We start from the raw sequence: 21,843 nt of genomic DNA on the forward strand, positions 1-21,843 counted from the left end.
TGCACACAGTCTGGGTCTGGGGTCTCCCATGAGAAGATAAGAATGAGCTGAGACAGCAGATGAGAAAATATCCCCACTCCCTCCCAATGAAAGGTTCAGCCTCCCTGTCTAGAGCTCATCTCTATTGCTGCTTGTGAGATTTCAGCTCTGTTATGGTACTTGAATGATGCTCGAGGTTTGGGATGCAGAGAGCATGCTCAGTGAGCCACTAGTTAATCATCGGCAATAGCAGGTACCTTATACAGCAGCGCTGAAGCATCACATGTTCAGGGCAGTCCAAAATGGTGACACGTGACCCTCTGGATCAGCTGTGTTGATTGGGAAACTTTGGGGGGGAGCAGACCAGGAAAACAAATACACCAAATGGAAAATAAGGGGGGACACTGAAAATCTGAGATCTGAAATTAGGAACTGGCTCAAACTAGGTGTCACCTCCAGAAGGTAAGGAAAAGCGGCTTTATTGGGGGGTATAGGTTTTGGCACTTCCTTGTAGAAAGTAACGCCATGGAAACAGGCAGTGTTTTAAAATAACTGAATGTCCAGCTGAGCTCTTGGCGCTGCAAGATTTAGAGGTCAGTGCATCTAATTTCCTTGCAGGGGAAAGAACTCAAGCGTATGTTTTTGTACACCTCACTCTTACGGTCCAGGCGTTTCTTTCCAGTGGGTAAAATTGCTGGTCTCGAAGCAGACGTGCTTCTCATCACAGCACAGAGAATTTCATAATATACAACCACAGGGCTTGGAAAGCGGGGAGGGGAGGGAGATTATCCCGTAATCCAAATAATTACGCAGCTGAATTTGCTCCTGATGGATCAGATGGCAGGGACTTGAAATAGGCTGCTGAGATGGACAGAACCTCTCTGGTTCTGACACAGTGAGCTTTGACTCACGAAAGCTTGGACCCCAAATTCTGTTGGCCTTTAAGGTACTCTGTGTGTGTGTGTGTGTGTGTGTGTGTGCAATACTGTCATTAAAGCCGATTTCTGGCAACCCAGCAAGGACAGGAGCTTCCAAGGCGAGTGAGAAGCAGAGGGGGGGTTGTCATTGCCTTCCTTTGCAGAGTCTGCCTTGGTGGCCTCCCATCCAAGTACTGACCCTGCTTACCTTCCAGGATCTGACAAGACTGGGCTATACCATGCCGTCTTCTCTTTAAGGTGTTACTAGTCTCAAATTTTGTTCAGCTACTCCGGATTAACATGGCTATCTTCAGAACAGTCTGGTGTGATGTGAAGATAACTAGGTGTACTGCTGCTGCACTCTGGTTGTGTCTTCCTCGCAAGAGACCCCATACGTTTTGCAGCATCCCTAAACTTTTATGTGTATTTTGATTTGCCTTGTTTAAAACGTGTGTGTAAGGCTTTTTTGGTAGCAGGAACTCCTTTGCATATTAGGCCACACACCCCTGATGTAGCCAACCCTCCAAGAGCTTACAGAGCTCTTAGTGCAGGGCCTACTGTAAGCTCCAGGAGGATTGGCTACATCAAAGGGATGTGGCCTGATATGCAAAGGAGTTCCTGCTACACAGAAACCCTGTGTGTTTGTATCTATTTCTTTTACTGCTATGTTGGTGGTTTCTAGGTTTGCCATCCTCCAGGCGGGGCTGAAGATCTCCTGAGATTACAACTGATCTCCAGGCAACAGAGATTAGTTTCCCTGGAGAAAAATGGCTGCTTTGGAAGGTGGACTCTAAGGCTGAAGTTCCTCCCCTCCTAAATTCTGCCCTCCCTGAGCTCCACCCCCTAAATCTCCAAGAATTTTCAAACCCAGAGCTGGCAACCCTAATTGGGGAAGGTCACAGTTCCCATTGCAAAGGATAAATTTTGCATTCAGTAGGTTGTACAATGAAGCTGCAGTTCAAAGGGTCTCTGTTAATAAGACTGGGGGAAACGCTGCTCTGCCTGATACTTTGGAAAGCCTTGGCCACTTAGAGTGCCATACATACAGCAGCTGGACCAACTAATGGTTTGACACAGTAGAAGCCAGTTTGGGGTAGTGGTTAAGAGCATGGACTCTCAGCTGGGGCAACAGGGTTTGATTCCTCACTCCTCCACATGCAGCTACTGGTGTGACCTTGGGTCAGTCACAAGTCCTCTCAGAGCAGTTCTCTCAAGAGCAGTTCTCTCAGAGAGCTCTCTCAGCCCCACCTACCTCTGTTGTAGGGAGGGAAGGGAAAGGAGATTGTAAACTGCTCTGAAGGGTGGGATATAATCCAATCTCCTCCTCTTCCTCCTCCTCTTCTTCTTCTAGGCAGCTTTGTACATTTATGAACAAAAGTTCAGAGCTCTGCTCTTCTTCTTTGAGCTGAAGGGGTCATGGCTGAAATTTACCCATGTCTAGCAAGACAGATTCAAATTACTCCGGTTCGTCCTTTCCCAGTCCCTTGATTGAACAGCCGACCGTTGAAGTCTACTGGCTCGATAAGAATTTTGATTTGATCACACTTTCCGGTGGGGGGGGAGCGAGGTGGCATTATGTACACACACAAATTCCCTCCAAATCTAAGGAAATATTCCCTGAAGCTGACTCAGGAAGATCTCTCTCATAAGAACAGAACATAAGAAGAGCCACTGGATCAGGCCAATGGTCCAGTGTAGTCCAACATCCTCACAAAGTGGGGACAGCCAACATCAGGGCATAGAGGTCGAGGCCTTCCCCTGATGTTGCCTCCTGGCTCTGGGGTTCAGAGGATTAGTGCCTCTGGATGTGGAGGTTCCCCTCAGTCACAATGGCTAGTAGCCATTGACGGACTTATTCTCTATGAAACTATCTAATCCCCTTTTGAAGCTGTTTGTTCCTGTGGCCATCACTACATCCTCTGGCAGCAAATTCCACATTTTAAAGATGTGTAAAGAAGTATTTCCTTTTGTCTGTCCTGAACCTACTGCCTATCGGTTTCATTGAATGCTCTCAAGTTCTAGTATTCTCCATCCCGTGCATATTTTTATAAACCTCTATCATGTCCCCCCACCCGGGGTGGAATTCTAGCAGGAGCTCCTTTGCATATTAGGCCACACACCCCTGATGTAGCCAATTCTCCAAGAGCTTACAAGGCTCCTTTTTTGTAAGCTCTTGGAGGATTGGCTACATCAGGGGTGTGTGGTCTAATATGCAAAAGAGCTCTTGCTAGAATTCCACCCCTGCCTCCCACCCTTAAGCATCTATTTTCTCAATTGAAAAGTCCCATACCCTTCAGCCTTTCCTTTTGTGTCATCTGCAAACTTGGCCACTATGCTACTCACCCCTAGTTCCAGATGATTTTTAAATAAATTCAACAGTACTGGTCCCAATACCAACCCTTGTGGGACCCCATTGCTTCAGTTCAGTCCATTGTGAGAACTGTCCATTGATTCCTGCTCCTGACATTTAACCAGTTTTTAATTCATATCCCATGACTGCTAAGCTTATTCAGGAGTCTTTGATGAGGGTACTTATCAAAAGCCTTCTGAAAGTCCAGGTATATAACGTCGACTGGGTCACTGTTGTCTACATGCTTGTTCACTTTCCAAAAGGCTGGTGAGGCAGGACTTGCCTTTGCAGAAGCCATGCTGATTTTCCCTCAGCCAGCTTTGTCCCTCTATGTGCCTGACAATTTTTATCTTTAATAACTGTTTCTACTAATTTGCCTCATATAGATATTAGGCTGACTAGCCTGTAATTTCCTGATTCCCCTCCGGATCACCTTTTAAAAACTGGTGTCACATTTGCTACTCTCTGGTTTTCTGGTACAGTGGCTGAATTTAGTGATAGGTTAAAAATATGAATTAGTAGATCAACGATCTCTAGGGTTGCCAGGTCTGTGCTGGAGACTTTGGCAGTGGAGCTGAGGAGGAGCCTCAGCATGGTACAATGCCATAGAGGCCACCCTTCAAAGCAGCCATTTTCTTCAATGAAGCTGATCTCTGCCAGCTGGAGATCAGTTGTAAAAGCAGATCTCCAGGCTACACACTTAGAGACTGGCAATTCTAAGATCTTACATCTCTTCCCCTCCCCACCATGTCTGTTTCTACAGGCCTCTCCCAGAAGTGGCAGGAATGGAGTCTCTGGGCGGCCCAAACGAGAACACATTGTGTAAGTATGGTGTTGGAATTGTGTCTTGCTGGCAACGCAGATGACTTTGTGTGTTCCCCATGTCACAGCCAAATGAAGGTGCCCATGAGGAAGGATCATCTTCGGTGAACCTGGCTCAATATGCACTAGGGATGGACATGAATCAAAGTACAAATCGCAATTTGCGCCTAAAGTAGCCGATTTGTGGGTCATTCCGAATCAGCTTGGGTACTCGTGCTATGCACGGCTCGCAAAACAAAGGAGCTTGGGTTTGGAGCTGTTTGTATGCGTTGTTATGGGATCCTCCACCACATGCCTGGCATGATGACATCATCTGGAAGTGACGTTGTTATGGGATCCTCCACCACATGCCTGGCATGATGACATCATCTGGAAGTGATGTTATCATGCCAGGCACAATGCCAGGGGGTAGTCTCTATCACTGGGGGGGGAACTCTATGGCACCGTGCCCGGTGTGATAACGTCAGTTCTGAGTGATGTCATCATGCCAGGCATGTTGAGGTGTGCCTGCTCATTCTAGCCCTCTTGGGGGGTGTTCTGCGTCTTCCCAAACCGAACGAACCAACGAGCTACAATTTGTTCAGAAAATCAAAAATCCACAAACCAAACCACCAAACTGGGCAAATCAATGAACCACAAAATGAAATGCACCACCTTTTTCACGTTCTGTGCCCATCCCTAGTGTGCGCCCAACCTTAGTAGCAAGGCAGAGAGATCCAAGGCGGGGCTTATTCCTTAAGAGCACTGCAGTTGTGAGATGCTACGAGGTCAGCAGATCAAAAGTCCTAGCGTTCTCCTTATAGCATCCTCTCCTTTTAGTTTTAGTTAGAAAGTTTTATGGACTGCCCTGCGCTGAAGTATTTTTAGAATGTTTTTATCTCATTGCTTGGCATTTTGGTGCCCCCCCATCTTCTAGAAAGCTTCTATGGACTGCTTGCGCTGAACAATTTCTAATCTCCTGCTCTTTTTACTCAACCACGTATTGATTTCAGTCATTTTATGTGTGTTTTAAATGATTTTTTTTTTTAAAATCCTGTTGTCATTTATAGCAGAGCTTCAAGAATGCAGCTACTACCAAAACAAATATTTGTATTATTGAGAATAATTAACTTTTAAAAAAAAGAATTGCCCAATTGTCAGGGACATCTAAATCAAAAGTTTTTATGTTTTTTCTGTCTAGCTAATCAGCTAAAGTAATTAGCTAATCTGTCTAGCTAATCAGCCCACTTTTTTTTTCTAAGGTACAATAATGCCATTGGATCGCTAAAATTCCTTTCAGGTTATTACTAGGATCATAGCAATGACCTTTCTTGTATGAGTATCATCTCAATTCTGGAGTATATGTTTGCTTGTTTTTCCCTCAGCACCACCAAATACGTTAAATTTTAGTAATGGGGCACATCATAAACGGAAAACGCTCGTCGCCCCGGAAATCAACATTTCTCTGGATCAGAGTGAAGGCTCCCTCTTATCAGATGATTTCTTGGACACGCCTGATGACCTGGACATAAATGTGGATGACATCGAAACCCCAGACGAGACAGATTCCCTTGAGTTCTTGGGCAATGGGAATGAACTGGAGTGGGAAGGTGAGAGAAAAAAAGGGCAGGAAATCTCTCTGTACTTTGGTTGTTTAGTGAAAGAGATGCTGGTTTTGGAGGTGGCTGTCAAGAGCATCGTAGGCCTTCTTTCCCAAGTGGAACACCCTTAGAAGGTATCTAAGACTAGATCATCTCAAGCAAAAAGGACTATAAAAGCTTCTGTGTCAGGCTTAGTTTTTGCTCAGGCAACTCCCAGTCCTTCCTGTCCAGCTGCCAAACCAGATTTGTTCTGCTGCCTGCTCATCCACAGGATTTCCTTCAGGCTCCAGGAAGGGGCTGTGGCTCAGTGGCAAAGCCTGGCATGCAGAAGGCCCCAGGTTCAATCCTTAGGATCTCCAATCTAAAATGGTGAGTCAGCTTGGTGTAGCAATTAAGAATGGCAGACTCTAATCTGAAGTACAAAGCAAAAGTCAAGCATCACCTTTAAGACCAATAGTTTTATTCAGAATGTAAGCTTTCGTGTGCTCTAAGCACACTTCATCAGACAAGAAATCAGGTATAGTGAAGAATTGGGTTTGACTCCCCCACTCCTCTACATGCAACTGCTGGGTGATCTTGGGTCAGTCACAGTTCTCACAGAGCTGTTCTCTCAAGGGTAGTTCTCTCAGAGATCTCTGAGCCCCATCTATCTCACAAGGTGCCTGTTGAGGGGAGAGGAAGGGAGGGACATTGTAAGCTGCTCTGAGACTCCATGTGAAGGGTGGGGTATAAATCAAATCTTCTCCTCCTCCGGCCCATAGTGAGGGGGTGGGCCTGAGGGTTACTGACCCTACCAATCAAATATATTTGAAACAATTATGGGCCCTTCTTACAGTCCCCACACCTAGCAAGAGATGCTATGCATGAGTTTGAGGCTAGTTTGCAAAGACAATAAACTTGCCTATGGTGCAATAAACACATGCTAAAGAAATGCAATCCTTATCTATAAGCTTTAAAGGCCAGAGGCTCAATCTGGAGAGTGTGAAAAAGGGAGGGGACCTACAGTGTCAGTTGCCAGCCAGCTGGAGGAACATAATACAGACCAAACATTTTTCCTTGTCTTCATTATATCTGTAATGGTTAGTGGCTTAGTGAAACAATAGAAACATTAATAGTAGTTTACATAATATAGGTAATGGCTAGCATTTTTTGAACATGAACATATGAAGCTGCCTTATACTGAATCAGACCTTTGGTCCATCAAAGTCAGTATTGTCTTCTCAGACTGGCAGCGGCTCTCCAGGGTCTCAAGCTGAGGTTTTTCACACCTATTTGCCTGGACCCTTTTTTGGAGATGCCAGGGATTGAACCTGGGACCTTCTGCTTCCCAAGCAGATGCTCTACCACTGAGCCACCGCCCCTCCCCCAAATAAATAAACTTCAGACATTTTTGAGTGATAAATGACTTGTCTGCATTATTTACGCATCATTTTAGATATAATACATTTAAGCAAAAAATGTGCTCCCCTAAATGAAAATCCTGGCTGTGCCCCCCCCAATTAAAAATCCTAGCTGCGGGCGTCCTCCTCCTATTCTTCCTTCTTCTTCTTCTTCTTCTTCTTCTTCTTCTTCTTCTTCTTCTTCTTCTTCTTCTTCTTCTTCTTCTTCTTCTTCTTCTTCTTCTTCTTCATCAGGTAGTAGGTGATGTGAAAGACCTCTGCCTGAGACCCTGGAGAATTGCTGTCAGTACGAGTAAACAAGACTGACCTTGATAGACCAAAGGTCTGATTCAGTATAAGGCAGTTCCATGTGCTATACCTCTTGCTTCCCACCCTGCTGGCTTCCCAGGCTGCCGACAGTTTATTAAGGCTTCCCCAGAACAACCTCTACACTTTAACTTTTTCACAAACGACTCAGCATGTTCTTCTTTAAGTCGTGTTTTTTTGATGTCTCACAGATGATACTCCGGTGGCCACAGCAAAAAATATGCCTGGGGACAGTGCGGACTTGTTTGGGGACGGGGCCACGGAAGATGGCAGCGCCACCAATGGGCGCCTATGGAGGACAGTCATCATTGGTGAACAGGAACACCGCATTGATCTGCAGATGATCAAGCCGTACATGAGAGTCGTCACACACGGAGGTGAGGGAGGTGGGGGCAGCTGGGCATGCGGAAATGACAGATTTCTCAAAGGGCCTGCTCTAGTGGGGAGCTGGGATGACCCCACTTGCTCCAAGACCGGTGGTGGTGGTGGGAATACGTAAATACGCTTCTGTCCCAAACTAAGTGATTCCAACAACACTCTTGATGATGGTGGAAAGAGCTGTCAAGTCCCAGCTGACTTATGGGAGGGACGGTGGCTCAGTGGTAGAGCATCTGCTTGGGAAGCAGAAGGTCCCAGGTTCAATCCCTGGCATCTCCAAAAAGGGTGCAGGCAAATTGGTGTGAAAAACCTCAGCTTGGGACCCTGGAGAGCCACTGCCAGTCTGAGAAGACAATACTGACTTTGATGGACCAAGGGTCTGATTCAGTATAAGGCAGCTTCATATGTTCATATGTTCATGGCAGCCCCAGAGGGTTTTCAAGGCAAGAGATGAACAGAGCTGATTTGCACATTGCCTGCCTCTGCATAGTGACCCCAGAACTCCTTGGAGATCTCCCATCCAAGTACTAACCGCAGCCAACCGTGCTTAGCTTCTGGAATCTGATGAGACCAGACTTGCTTGGGCCTTCCAGGTCAAGGCAATACATCAGGCCTTGGTTTTTTCTACTATGAAAGCAGGTGCCCCCTTTACTTTTCAGGTGGTTTGCCACTGCCTGCCTCTGCATAGAGACTGTGGACTTCCTTGGTTGTCTCCCATCCAGATGCTAACCGGGGCCCACCTTGCTTAGCTTCTGGGACCTGAGGAGATGGGGCTAACCTAGGCCATCCAAGTCAAGGCTACCGGTGCAATTTAATGATAGATTTGTGTAGACACGGCATCCAGCTCTTCAAGGATCTTTCTCTTCTCCTCTTTCTCAGGCTATTACGGAGAAGGCCTCAACGCCATCATTGTCTTCGCTGCCTGCTATCTGCCCGACAGCAACCTGCCGGATTATCATTACATCATGGAGAATCTCTTCTTGTGAGTGGCCACCCGCTCTGCCGTTTTCCACAACGGGAGGAAGTCTTGCTTTCAGCTCTATAGCATTGCTTTGTCACGCGGCAGCCATTCTCTGTGAAGCTCTCGTCGCTGTTGCATGGGCATTTGCAGCAAAAATTGGTGTCCGCATCAGTGTGGCGATTGATAACGATATCGCAATTAAAGGGCTGGGTGGGAATGGTAACCCAGGGGTGCCTTGGGGGCTGGGGCAAGGGACATTGTGCTGATGTGAATGGTACCTTTCAGACCAACAAAGTTTTATTCAGAACGTAAGCTTTCTTGTGCTAGAAAGCACGCTTCACCAGACAATAGGCTGGAATGGCAAGCACTCCTTAATATAGAGAAAGTGGGCAGTGAATTAGTATGCAAAATCATGGGAATGTTTTTTAGCACATGCCATGATTTTGCATACCAATTCACTGCCCACTTTCTCTAAATTAAGGACCGCTTGCCATTCCATCATTGTCTGGTGAAGTGTGCTTCCGATGGCTGTTGTGCACCATCCCTGTAGCTTGGTTTGGGTTTCTTTTTTCCCATTCATTTAATGGCTATGCATATGTGCGCTCATACGCCCATGTGTCTATGTACTTGAAATCAATATTTTTTTAAACAAAAAAAGCCGGAAGCAGCTTGGTGGGTTCACACCGCCAAGACACCTCGCTTGCAGCTTCCGCATCCAGACGCTAGTGAGGCGACTGGCGTGCGGCTCAGAAATTTGCTACTACTTTGAGAGCGGTCGCTTTTTGAGCCACCTGAGGACCCCGGAGGACAAGGTGTGTACGGGATGGGAGCAGGCAGCAGATGTGCTCATTTGGACAGGTTTTTCTAACCAGTTTCTGAGGCATCTCTGGGTCACCTCAAACTGCCCATCTGTAAGCAGCCTTAGAGAAGGATAACATGTGGATGCTCCAGGAAAACCTGGCTCCCATCCAGAAGTCAAACAGGAGCAAAGCCTCCATGGAAATGTAACACACTCTTTATCAAAGATTTCAGGTTTTCATTACTGGTAACATCATTAGGGTTTGTAGAATCTTTCGGGCTCAAGTGCCGTGTTCTACTGGAGAAAGTTTTTCTTCCAGACATTTCGTTCTCAGCTGCGGAGAACATCCTCAGTGGCATTGCAGCCGGAGCAGGCGCTCTGACCTTCTTGGCTGCTGTGCATTGAGTGAGGCCAGGGCTGCTGGAGAGCTGCTATTTCTAGGCTGGAGGGGGTGTGGTGAAATGGCAATTGGTTTGTGGATGTGCCCATTGTTTGGTGGGGCTTCCTGGAAGGGTAGTGATAAGCTCTGGCTGCAACGCCACTGAGGATGTTCTCCACAGCTGAGAACGAAACGTCTGGAAGAAAAACTTTCTCCAGTAGAACACGGCACTTGAGCCTGAAAGATTCTACAAACCCTAACACACTCTTTTGTTAGCAAAACCAAGCATTCTGTACTCACGGAGAAAAATTTCCAAACGCTGTTTGGGCATACAATGTTGAGCTTGTTCTTTGGGCAGTCTTGCTTCTTTGGAAAGGTTAGAATACTGTTCAGAGACCTGCATATTCCAGACTTCCAAACAAGCACATTTTAAGCCATAGAGTGTTTTCCTTTTTGCACCAGCAGTACAATTCTGCATCTTCATAGCCGCTTTCTGATTTTTAATCAAAAGGTACGTGATCAGTAGCCTGGAGCTCTTGGTGGCCGAGGACTACATGATTGTGTACTTGAACGGTGCTACACCACGCCGAAGAATGCCTGGGATTGGTTGGCTGAAAAAATGCTACCAGATGATTGACAGAAGGTGAGAGTTCAGTTAATTCTATAACTCCTGAACCCCGTCTGTTGGTTTCCACTGAAGTTTAGTGCAGGCAAGACAAAGGTGCTGTTGTTCAGTGGAGAAGCTGCTCAGGGACTGCAGAGCCAGCCTAGGGTTGCCAGGTCCAACTCAGAAAATATCTGGGGACTTTGGGGGCGGAGCCAGGAGACTTTTCCATTTCCAAATAAATAAATAAAAATACAGCAGTGCAGTTCCCCTGAATACAGTCTTCATTTCCTCATCCCCCAGCAGATGCACTTCCACTAAATGAAAGCGAATACACACGCTCTCACAAAGCAGCCAAAATAAACAGAGTTAACAAGCACACACTTTTGTGATCTCACTGGGGCAATTTACTCATGTTGCTGAATGTAACCATCTGCTGTATTTCAACCAGCTTCTTCAGGAAAACTAAGGAGCAGCCTAGGGGGTGGTGTTTTCCCCAAACAAACAAGGACTGAGAGCCACAGATTTAAAGGTACACACAGATTCAGAAACACAAACAGTTGTACTAAGAGCCCTGTAAGCTCTTGGAGGATTGGCTACATCAAGGGTATGTGGCCTAATATGCAAAGGAGTTCCTGCTACAAAAAAAAGCCCTGGGCACCAGGCCAAAACACATCTTTTAAACTGCACTTTTAATTAGGGGTTTGATCTGACTAGCTTTTGTACTGTTTGCCTCTGTTTTACAGATAGTTTTTATGCAGTTTATGTCCCATGGCTTGTTGTTAGTAACTTTTTAAAAAATTGTTGTGTTGTTTTAATTGCAAACTGCCCCGAGCAGGGCTCTGAGGAGGCAGCATTAAAACACCTTAAATAAATGCAGAAATAAAATTCAGAGGCAGTAAACCTATGAAACCTGATGCTAGGAGGCAACAATAGCGGAGGGCTTCAGCTCTATGCCCTGTTATTGACCCACCAGAGTAATGTGTTGGTAGGGTTGCCAGTTCCCTCCGTGCCACTGGCAGGGGATGGGGGGGATAGTGTTGCCAACTCTAAGTTGGGAAACTCCTAGAGATTTGGGGATGGAGCTTGGGGAGGACAGGGATCTCAGTGGGATACAATGCCAGAAGAACATAAGAGAAGCCATGTTGGACCAGGCCAATGGCCCATCCAGTCCAACACTCTGTCACACAGTGGCCAAATAAGCCAGGCACCATCAGGAGGTCCTTCGGTGGGGCCAGGACACTAGAAGCCCTCCCACTGTTGCCTCCCCAAGCACCAAGAATACAGAGCATCACTGCCCCAGACAGAGAGTTCCATCAATACCCACAGTGGCTAATAGCCACTAATGGACCTCTGCTCCATATGTTTATCGAATCCCCTCTTGAAGCTGTCTGTGTTTGTAGCTGCCACCACCTTCTGTGGCAGTGAATTCCATGTGTTAATCAACCTTTGGGTGAGGAAGTTGGAGTCCTCCCTCCAAAGTATCCATTTTATCCGGGGGAACTGACTTCTGTAGTCAGGAGATGAGGTATCATTCTGGGCAATTCCAAGGTACTGCTTGGAGGTGGGCATTCCTACTGGCTGGCCACTCTTGTGAACAGTCTGTGGGAGAAGATGGGCCACTATCTGGTCCCGCATGGCTCTTATGTTCTTGAAGCTTGTCTAATTTGGATTAATCTGGTAGCTCAGCAGGTGCCTACCCGCATGTGAGCGCATCTCTGTTTGAAATTGGCTCCTCATTTTGATCAGGTCTCAGAACAAATGACAACTAAATTAGGCTTGAACTTCATTTTGTATTGTTTATAGTGGTTATGCAACAACCTTTGGTCTTAAGCAATAATAATAATAATACAATAATTTACAGACTAAGGAAGAAACTGCTTGAGGGGCCTCAGGAATCCCAGCTTGCCCTGATGTAGCCAATCTTCCAAGAGCTTACAGGGCTCTTAGTAAGACTGTTTGTGTTTCTGAATAGGCGTGTACCTTTAAATCTGGCAAGAGGAAAACTACATGTGGGGCGGGGGGTGAGCAGACAGAGCCATGTGGCTCTCAGTCCCTGTTTGTTTGGGGAAAACTCCACCCCTTAGGCTCTTCTTTAGTTTTCCTGAATTCAGCCTCAGTTTGCCCATATGTAATATGGGGACTAATAATACTGGCCCTTCTTATAGCGCTATTTTTCAGATGACTGAAGTCAATGGAGCTCTGAAAGTCTTAATCTATGGCTGGACGGTGCCCCGAATAGTATTATTAGAAACTGAATACAGATTAAAGTAGTGTCTGTACAAAAAGCATCACCATCTGGTTCAAAAATCTGGTCCAAAATTACTGTCATTTCTAAAGCGAACTTCACCAGCCTGCTCGCTCTTACACTGCCTTGCCTTCTTTTTTTGTGCATGCAGATTACGGAAGAACCTGAAAGCTCTGATAATCGTTCACCCCTCTTGGTTCATTCGGACAGTGCTGGCGATTTCAAGGCCGTTTATCAGGTAAAGAACAGAAGTACAGGGAGGGCCCGTTTGCCATCTGTTTCCCAGCTGCTGGTTTAAAGATTTGTAGTTTAAGGGAAGAAAAAGGAACAGCGTGCCAGAGAATTATATGATTATATATGGGGGGAGTGGGGCAATAGAACCTGATTCCGCCTCCCTAAAAAACAAGTTATTCAAAGTCACCCAAATGAAATTGACCCATAGCAAATTCAGGGCAGACAAAATGAAGGTCCATCTTCATAAAGTGATTAAAAACTTATGGAATTTGCCGGCACAGAATGCAGTGATGAAAATGGGCTAAGCTGGCTTTCTAATGGAGAGTAGGGACATTTACAACTGAATTGTCTATAAATGGCAACGTGACATGATAATGAAATGGAACCTCCTTATTGGCAAGCAGTCTACCTCTGAAAACCATTTGCTGTGGGAAGGGAACTGTTGGGTCTGGTTTAGGACGGCTGGACTGGTCAGGCAGCCATCCCTACCTTCACTTAGCAGAGTGCTCCTTCTTAGCTTCAGTGCAGCAACGTGGTCTGGTCAAATGGTTACCACACTGTCTTACAAATTGTACAGAGAGCCTTTTGCATTATTAAGAAACCAATAATAGTGTATTTAGTTAAAAGAAACCATAACATATCAATATTGTGGAAACAAAGAGTGTATACACTATTCTAGGTAACTGGATGGCTTTGGATTGTAGTAGGCCATCTGCTTAGTTCAGGTCAGGAAGAGAGACACCATGCTATTCCTCCTGATGTATGCAAGGAAGAAAAAGGAAGAGGAGAACAAGCAGGAAGGAAGTTCCCTGAGTTACATTCTATTGGTTAGAAAGGGTGTAGTGAAAGCATAACTAGACAGGAAGGAGACTGATATGAACCTAGCTATCTAGCTTGCTCTATGGTGTTTGTAGTCTTGGAGGACTAAGCAAGAGACATCATCAGTCTGTTTTTCTAACAGGGAACAACAGAGGAAGGGCTGTTGCCTGGACACCTGGCTTTTGAGTTTCCTAAAAGCAACTGTCTGAATCCTGTTGGAAACAGGATGATGGAGTGATGTAGCCAGACAGCTAAATCAATTTAATTCAGCAGGACCTTTAAGTCAATGGCCTTCTTTTCTCCCCTGCTGCAACATGACAGTTTAAATGCATGTCACCTAAATCCAGTAAGAAAACCTCAGATTTACAAATCTTAAAAGTCAGTGTGGTATCTCGGCCAGCATATCAGACACAGGGGGGGCTTCAACTGATGGTTCTCTGCAGCCTAACCTACCCTGCCTCAAAGTTGTCATGAAGATAAAGGGGGAAATAACTATATACATCAACCTGATTAGGAAAATGTGGATAAATATTGAACTGTTGAGTTTTCTGGACTAGGAACTACAGATCAAGCACTTTTTTCCTCTCTCCCCACTCCTCTGCCCAGTTAACTGTGAATTTCAGGGTCAAACCACACCTTACAGCCTCCATGGATCCAAACTGAACTCAGATTCAACCATTTAAAAATGTCTCCTGGCCCAGTCAGGGCCACGGGGCAGCAAGACCAAAGTTTCCCACCCCTACCCTTTTTCAGGTGCTGAAAGGGCTGAGATTGCCTGCTCCCTCTGCACAGTGCCCTCACAACATTTTTGAATGGCAGAGTTCAGTTCTAACATGTCAACGCATGCCCGTGGGTTGGACCCTACCGGAGACCGTAATGTCTAGTTTGGCTTTGAATCTCCCCAAAAATGGTTTAATCTCCAGTCCAAATTGGTTTCAAATGGGTCAGAATTAATTATACCATCCTTTCAAGGTCAGGTTAGCGATCCTAGAGGGAGTTTAAAAATAAAAATCAACAGTAATCTGTGTATATTGTATTTATTTAACAGTGTGGATTCTCTCTGTCTGTCTCCCTAGTGTGAAGTTTATCAGTAAGATCCAGTACGTTCACACACTGGAGGAATTAGAGCACATTATCCCCATGGAACATGTCCAGATTCCAGTTTGTGTCCTACAGTAAGCACGGCATTTGTTTCTTCTCCTCACCCACCCCCCACCAATCATCTTTCCCCACTGATTGCTTAATCACCCACTTTCTGCAACTCAAAGGAGTAAAGTTAGGCTTTGGGTAGCTGCAGAGAAGGAAAAAAGACAAGAGAAACTACAATGATTTAAAAGGCACTTTAAAAATTGCTGAGTCCACACCAACAGGCTTTTTAAATGCAACGAGAGTCAAAGTGCTACCAGGGAATAGAATTTGGTAATTAAATACATAGGATGATAGAATGTAGTAATTAAATACATTCTCTTTTTTTTTTTTTACAGAAAACCTTTCTTGCTCCTATATCAATTTGTATATTGTTTTACCAGGGCTTTTTTTTTTTAGCAGGAACGTACAGGAATGCTAATCCAGCTGGCTTGGTGTGTGGGGGGGTGGCCTAATATGCAAATAAGTTATTTCTGCAAAACAATGGTGTCATCAAGGGGGGTGGCCTACTATGCAAATAAGTCTCCAAAAAAAAAAAAGCCCTGAGGCGTGCAGAGGAGCTGTCTTGGTCACCTGGCTTCTAGAGGAGAATTTTTTCATGTTAAAACAATATGAAATTGTGGGAATGAACAGCTAAAGTAATTATTCTTTGCTTTAGGTTTGAAGAAGAGAGAAACAGAGCCAGAAAAGAAAGGTAAAGAACAACTTTAGTAAATTTGGGAGGGCGTTTGTCACCATGTACCCATTTGGGGAACCAGAATATTTGAAATTGCAATTTATCTTTGCAGGGCAGAAGAAAAACAGGACATGGTTGAGAGAGAAAGGTAGGTACTTGTTATTGATCTCCAAGAATATCAGTCCAACAGAGTCGACCTTAGGCGGTTTCCCTAACCTTGCAAGAATTAATATTTGGTGATAAGTAGCCACGACAGTGAATTGGGCCTCGTATTGTAGAGGACAGGACCATCCATGGTTATTAGGCATGGTGGCTAAATGAAACCTCCATGTTCAGAGGCAATCTACTTCTGAGTATGTTGTTGAGGAGCAATCCATAGAGGTGCTTTGGCCTACATGTCCTAAGAAAATAAGAGAAGCCGTATTGGATCAGGCCAATGGCCCATCCAATCCAACACTCTGTGCCGCACAGTGGCCAAAAAAAACAGGTGCCTTCAGGAGGTCCATCAGTGGGGCCAGAACACTAGAAGTCCTCACACTGTTGCCCCTCCCAAGCACCAAGAATACGGAACATCACTGCCCCAGACAGAGAGTTTCAACAATATGCTGTGGCTAATAGCCACTGATGGATGTCAGGCGATGGAGACTCAAGGCTGTATTCATTTGAGACAATGTAATACTCTTATTGGAAACTCATAGCTTGAAACAGAAATTGAGACTAATACCTTGGAAGGGGTGTTTCTGGGTCTTATTGAATCTACATCAAAGCAACATCTGAACAAAGGCATTATTCTCAAAACAACAGGGAGTGAAGGTGCAAACTTTCACACGAGAGCCTCTGCTTATCTTCTAGCCTCTGGGAAGATGCTGGCCAGCGACGGTATCTATTAACGGTCACATTCCTTTGCTCTCTTCACAACCTAAACAAAATTAACACTTCAAACGTTCCCTTTGATATGCATGGTAACTATAATATCACAAAGGCTAAGGGCTAGTATAGAAAAGTCCATTTGGTTAGTATTTTATCATTTCAGTATTATAGAGTTACAGAGCCTGACCTCTGCTCCATATGTTTATCCAGTCCCCTTGAAGCTGGCTATGCTTGTAGCTGCCATCACCTCCTGTGGCAGTGAATTCCACGTGTTAATCATCCTTTGGGTGAGGAAGTACTTCCTTTTATCCTTTCTAACCAGACTGCTCAGCAATTTCATGGAGTGCCCACAAGTTCTTGTATTGTGAGAAAGAAGATGCTTGCACATATTCCTTCTGTAGTTGGCCAATGTGGCAAACAGGTTGCTGGAAGGTGTCTTTTCAGTCCGAATCCGACAAGGCTCTTCATGTTAATGTATTACTTAAAAGATGCATGTCATGGAATCTTCTCTGCTGAGATCCCTGTGTATCTCTGACCCCAACTGTGCATTCTATGTATGCTTTTTTTTTTTAATTCTATGCATGCTTTTGATCTCCAAGAATACCAGTATTTGTTGGACCCCAGATTTACAACCTCAGTAGTTCCCTTGCCATCACCTGGAGAGATGTCCTGTTTTCCCTGATGGCTCCAAAGCCTGTAGATTATCCCTTGAACGTAGGTGTTGGCAAGCACTATGGCACCCACAGGCACCACATTGGGGTCACCTGATAGTAGACAGCCATAGCAGATATTCTTCAAGTCTTTATGAACAACTGCAAGGTTCCTGCCCATCCCTGCTCAGAACCAGCATTTCTTATGGTGAAGATCCACCCAAGAGATGGGAAGTAGAGAATCAACAAACAAAGGCGTCGTACAAAGTTATTTACTGTTGTGTCTATATTCCCAAACAGGCCTGTACTGCCAGTGGAGGATCAGGAAACAAGGTATGGGTTTTTCTCTCTTTTCACCCATTTAACATTTGTTACAGTGACCATATTTCTGGTTGGGCATTAGAGGGGTAAATGACCAGTCCTTCATATGTCTTATGAATTCAATTCAGTTTTAATTCAGTTTGTCCAAATAAGGGTTAGTGCCAGTTTGGGGCAAGTGAGGGGTGACATCTACCTTGGATTTAATCAAATGCTGGTAACAAATGAACAGAGGAAAGCCATCTCACCTGAGGAAGGTTTCTCCTAGCTAATGTTAGCCACAATCCTTTTAGCTAGGAAGAGGGTTGCCAAGTCCCCTGCGTCCCGGAGCGGAGGACTTTTGCGCATGCGAGGCAATGACGTCACCCGGAAGTGACATCATCAAGTTGGTGACGACACACATGGCTGTTCTAGGCATTTCCGGGAAAACTCTATGGTTTTCCCGGACGCTCTAGCCATTCGGGAGGGGGAAATTCTATGGTACCTATTGTACCGGGTGATGTCATCGTGCCAGCAATGTAGGGGGAGGTTTCCCCCGCTGGCCCAATGTGGGCTGGCGGGTTGGGAACTTCCCGGGTGGGGAAATCCCCACCCGGATCGGGGACTTGGCAGCCCTATCTAGGAATTATACCTGGAACTCTCTAGATGTAAGTGCCAGGGCTTTTTTTTTTTAGCAGGAACACACAGGAATGCAGTTCCATTTGACCTGGTGTCAGGGGATGTGGCCTAACAGGCAAATGAGTTCCCACTGGGCTTTTTCTACAAAAAAACCCCTGTGTAAATCAGGGACTCTGCTGCTGAGAGTTGTGTCCCCCCCCCCCCCACACTCCATATTTGCAAGATGGCAATCGTAAATACTTCAGCCTCTCTCATGGGGTTGCTGTAACCATAACTTGCAACGATGCATGTGACTTTAATCCTTATGTTAAATTAGAGATCTGGCACCTTGAAATAATAATAATAATAATTTTTTCTCTCCCTCTCTCTGTTCCAGCATGTCATGAATAAAGAGACAGGGTCGAAAGGTGGGCTCGGCTCGGTTTATTATCCACTGTAAAATGACCTTCCTGATGTTAAGACTTCATGACCATCTCATTCTCAGTAAGATCCAGGAAAGCCTGCCTCCCCCCACCTTAATGGCATCAAGTCCACTAAAGGAAAGGACAAGAAAAGTGTTGCAACACGCAGAGATAAACAGCACTTTCCATTAAACGGTTCGGAGCTCTGAAAAGTTTTGCATCTGTTGCAGAGATTCCGTGATGCACAGGCATATATACTTAAAAACAGCACTTCAGGATATTACAGCATCCAGCCCTGAACTAAGAGGAAAATGGGACACCTCTCTCTCTCTCTTTTGTAGTGCAAAGCTCTTCCTTTATTTGCTGCAGGCTGGCATCCTGACAGAGGCCTTGCAAAAGTTCTTACGTGAGGCACTGTTAACCAGAGACTGTCACCCTATGCATTGATTGGAGCGGGAGACGTACCATGCACATCTCTCGCAAAGCTTGTGCTGCCTCTTTGACCCACCAAAAGCATCTGTTTGCTGTTACTTTGTCCCCCCCCCCAAAAAAAAACCACCCAGCATCCAGCTGTCATATCAGCAAGCACATGCTTGCAGCCTCATGGGTGAAAACAAACTTATTAGCCATGGCCACTCCTTCAAGAAAGGTGTCTTCGGCACATTTGTTTCTCCAGAAGAAAGAGAAAGGATCTCGACACCATGTTCCAGAAGTGTTCCTACTGCATCTTTCCCACAACAATAAGGATGTTGAAGGTACGCAGGAGAGGAAACTCACACGGCTTCTATTGTTTTCATTATATCACACAATCATCTTGATTCATACCTGCCCCCAAAGCTGCAAATCCTAGAGGCTGGCAAGAGACCACCTACCCCAATTCTCCTGTGATATGTGGCAGGGGAGGAGGAGACAATTCAAGCCCCAAAGGGCATAGTGTATTCTTTGCAAGAAGGGAAGACTACCCCAATCTCGGGCTTAATTGTCATGAAAGAAAACTCCTTTACAGTCGTGTCATTATTCTTATAGCAAAGAACTCAGGAGATAACCCTCACAGCCGTCCTGGAAGACCGGCTTGGCTAAGAGATACTAGCCCAAGATTATTGAGAGCGCATGGCGGCCAAGTGAGAACTGGAAGCGGCTGTGCCGGACTGGGGGGGGGGGGGGGCTAGCTGCTCTCTCCCCACCTCAGCTTTGCAAACACAAAAGTCACTCATGCACACGCAAAGCGAAAATCAGCTTTCACTTCCTTCGAAACAACCTGTACCGTTAAGTCACCAGGCGGTCGAGTCCAGGAAGATCAAAGCTCTGCCAAGCCCAACTTTTGTGCAACTGATTTATGGCCTCTGTAAAGTTCCACAAGGGGGCGGTCCTGGCAAGACAACCATTTTCTCTCGACTGTGAGGAAGCTGGGAGTGCCCTTTTTGAGTCCTCCAGAGATGGTCTTCTCTGCAACAAGAGAGTGCTTCCTTTTCTTTCAGCTGCTGCTGAGCAGGGAATGCACAGCTGGCTGGCTTGTTTGTCTCATCCTCTGGCGGGCAGCACAGGGAGCAGTAGGTGAAAAGGCATCGGGACACATCTTCAACTACAGCTTCAAGCAAACCACATTGCGGTAGCCACAGAAGCAAAAAAAAAAAAATCCTTCAGGACTGCTTTATGTCACAGAAACATTCTGACGTTTGTGAATCTGAATGGCTTCCTGGACTCTTCAATCATAGCTCTTTCCCGGCAAAGGAAGTAGAATATACGTATATCTTACAGAGGTTCACAACATGCGCACACCACAAATCACTGATGTTCTGGGAAATGTACCAAACACACAATCAAGGTGTTCTAAAAGATCGTGCAGTAAATCAAAACGGTTGCGGCGGCATCTGTAGTCTCTGCAAGAAACAGCGGCTGGACAATTTTAAAAACATATTTTTAAGAACATACGAGACTGCCTTGTTTTGAGCGTTGGCTAATAAAGCCCAGAACTGTCTTAGCTCTGACTTCAAGTTCTTGGGAAGGGATAAGCTGTTTCCAGCAAGGCTAACCTTTAACTGGACGTGCCAGGTATAGAAAGGAGACCTTATCCATGCAAAGAACATGGGCTCTTTGACAGAACTGTGGGGAACAAAGAAACTGAAAAACAAAAAAGCCATCATGGAATACCACCAGCATGTTCTCGGGCAGATTCATACAGGAGCGGGGGAATTTGCCCCCTTTTCCTCTAGAAATCCATGGGATTACAACAGATGTTTCTCTGTTCTGTTTTTGCTTGCTTCTCTATGGAGTTTTAATTTGCTATGCATTTTGCTTTAAATTAATGATCATTTAGGGACTGGAAAGACACATATCGGGACATTTGGCTAAAGAGTAGAAAAGATGAAATGGTAAAGGCTTTGGAAAGATGGGACCCTGTGTCCTCAGCTGGCACGGTTGGAAATGGCTCAACATATTCTTAAACCAACATATCTGTAAAACCAAGGATATTGGCTGGTACACCTAAAGAAACAGCTTTCATTTCTCCATCACTGGGAACACAGAAACGTTTCATGTTTTTATATAGTAAAAATAATAGTAGATTAAACGATAAAAATATAATTACCGTGGGTTGTATCTTACCACTCTGCCCAGCTAATGGTGGAACCATCTTCCAGGGCTGGCAACTTCCAGGTGGGGCCTGGTGTTTTCTCAGAATTCAGCTGATCCCCAGATTACAATTCCTGTGGAGGAAACAACAGTTTTGGAGTGTGGACTCTATGACATCATATCCCCCCAAGCTCCCTCTCCTGCCTAAACTACGCCTTCTGCAGGCACTGCACCCAAATCTCTAGGAATTTCCTAAGCTAATGTTGGCACCATATGGTTGCTAGTCTTCAAATGGGGCCTGAAGATCTCCCTGAATTGACAATGATTTCCAGACTACAGAAATCAGTTTTCCTGGAGAAAATGGCTGCTCTGGAGGGTGGACTCTACGGCACTATAACCTGCGGAACTTTCTCCCCTCTCCGAAGCCTGCCTTTCTTAGGCTCCAGTCCCAAATCTTCAGGAATTCCCCACCTGGAGATGGCAACTCTACCTATGTAGAAGGGTTTCCCATGGGCAGAAATGTTTATTGTGTCAAAGGGTGGCACTGCTATTAGATGAGGGGAATGGCAGGATACATTTTGCCATCAGGTAGCACTTTAAAAAAAGAAAGAACGATACCTCAATATGAACAAAAAGGAAAATCTCATGAGGGTGGTCAGGGCTTCTTTTGTAGAAAAGGCCCAGCAGGATCACATTTGCATATTAGGTCACACCCCCTGGTATCACCATTGTTTTACACGGGGCTTTTTTGCAGAAAAAGCCCAGCAGAAATTCATTTGCATATTAGGCCACACCCCCTGACACCGAGCCAGCTGGA

General features: G+C 45.4%; 1 protein-coding gene across 1 annotated transcript in view; it reads left to right on the forward strand.

The window, feature by feature from the left end:
• ATCAY (ATCAY kinesin light chain interacting caytaxin) overlaps positions 1-18,598 on the forward strand; it is a 28,169-nt gene extending 9,571 nt beyond the window's left edge. The window contains exons 2-12 of the mRNA XM_060233399.1: positions 4,010-4,068; positions 5,433-5,657; positions 7,546-7,731; positions 8,612-8,714; positions 10,383-10,514; positions 12,875-12,961; positions 14,853-14,951; positions 15,581-15,616; positions 15,711-15,746; positions 17,419-17,451; positions 18,431-18,598. Of these exons, the coding sequence (XP_060089382.1) occupies positions 4,010-4,068; positions 5,433-5,657; positions 7,546-7,731; positions 8,612-8,714; positions 10,383-10,514; positions 12,875-12,961; positions 14,853-14,951; positions 15,581-15,616; positions 15,711-15,746; positions 17,419-17,451; positions 18,431-18,440 (1,006 nt within the window). The 3' untranslated portion in view covers positions 18,441-18,598. The remainder of the gene's footprint in view (positions 1-4,009; positions 4,069-5,432; positions 5,658-7,545; positions 7,732-8,611; positions 8,715-10,382; positions 10,515-12,874; positions 12,962-14,852; positions 14,952-15,580; positions 15,617-15,710; positions 15,747-17,418; positions 17,452-18,430) is intronic.
• Positions 18,599-21,843: the final 3,245 nt, after the last annotated feature.

The sequence above is a fragment of the Heteronotia binoei genome, chromosome 2 (assembly GCF_032191835.1).
Source record: "Heteronotia binoei isolate CCM8104 ecotype False Entrance Well chromosome 2, APGP_CSIRO_Hbin_v1, whole genome shotgun sequence".
Classification (NCBI taxonomy): Eukaryota; Metazoa; Chordata; class Lepidosauria; order Squamata; family Gekkonidae; genus Heteronotia; species Heteronotia binoei.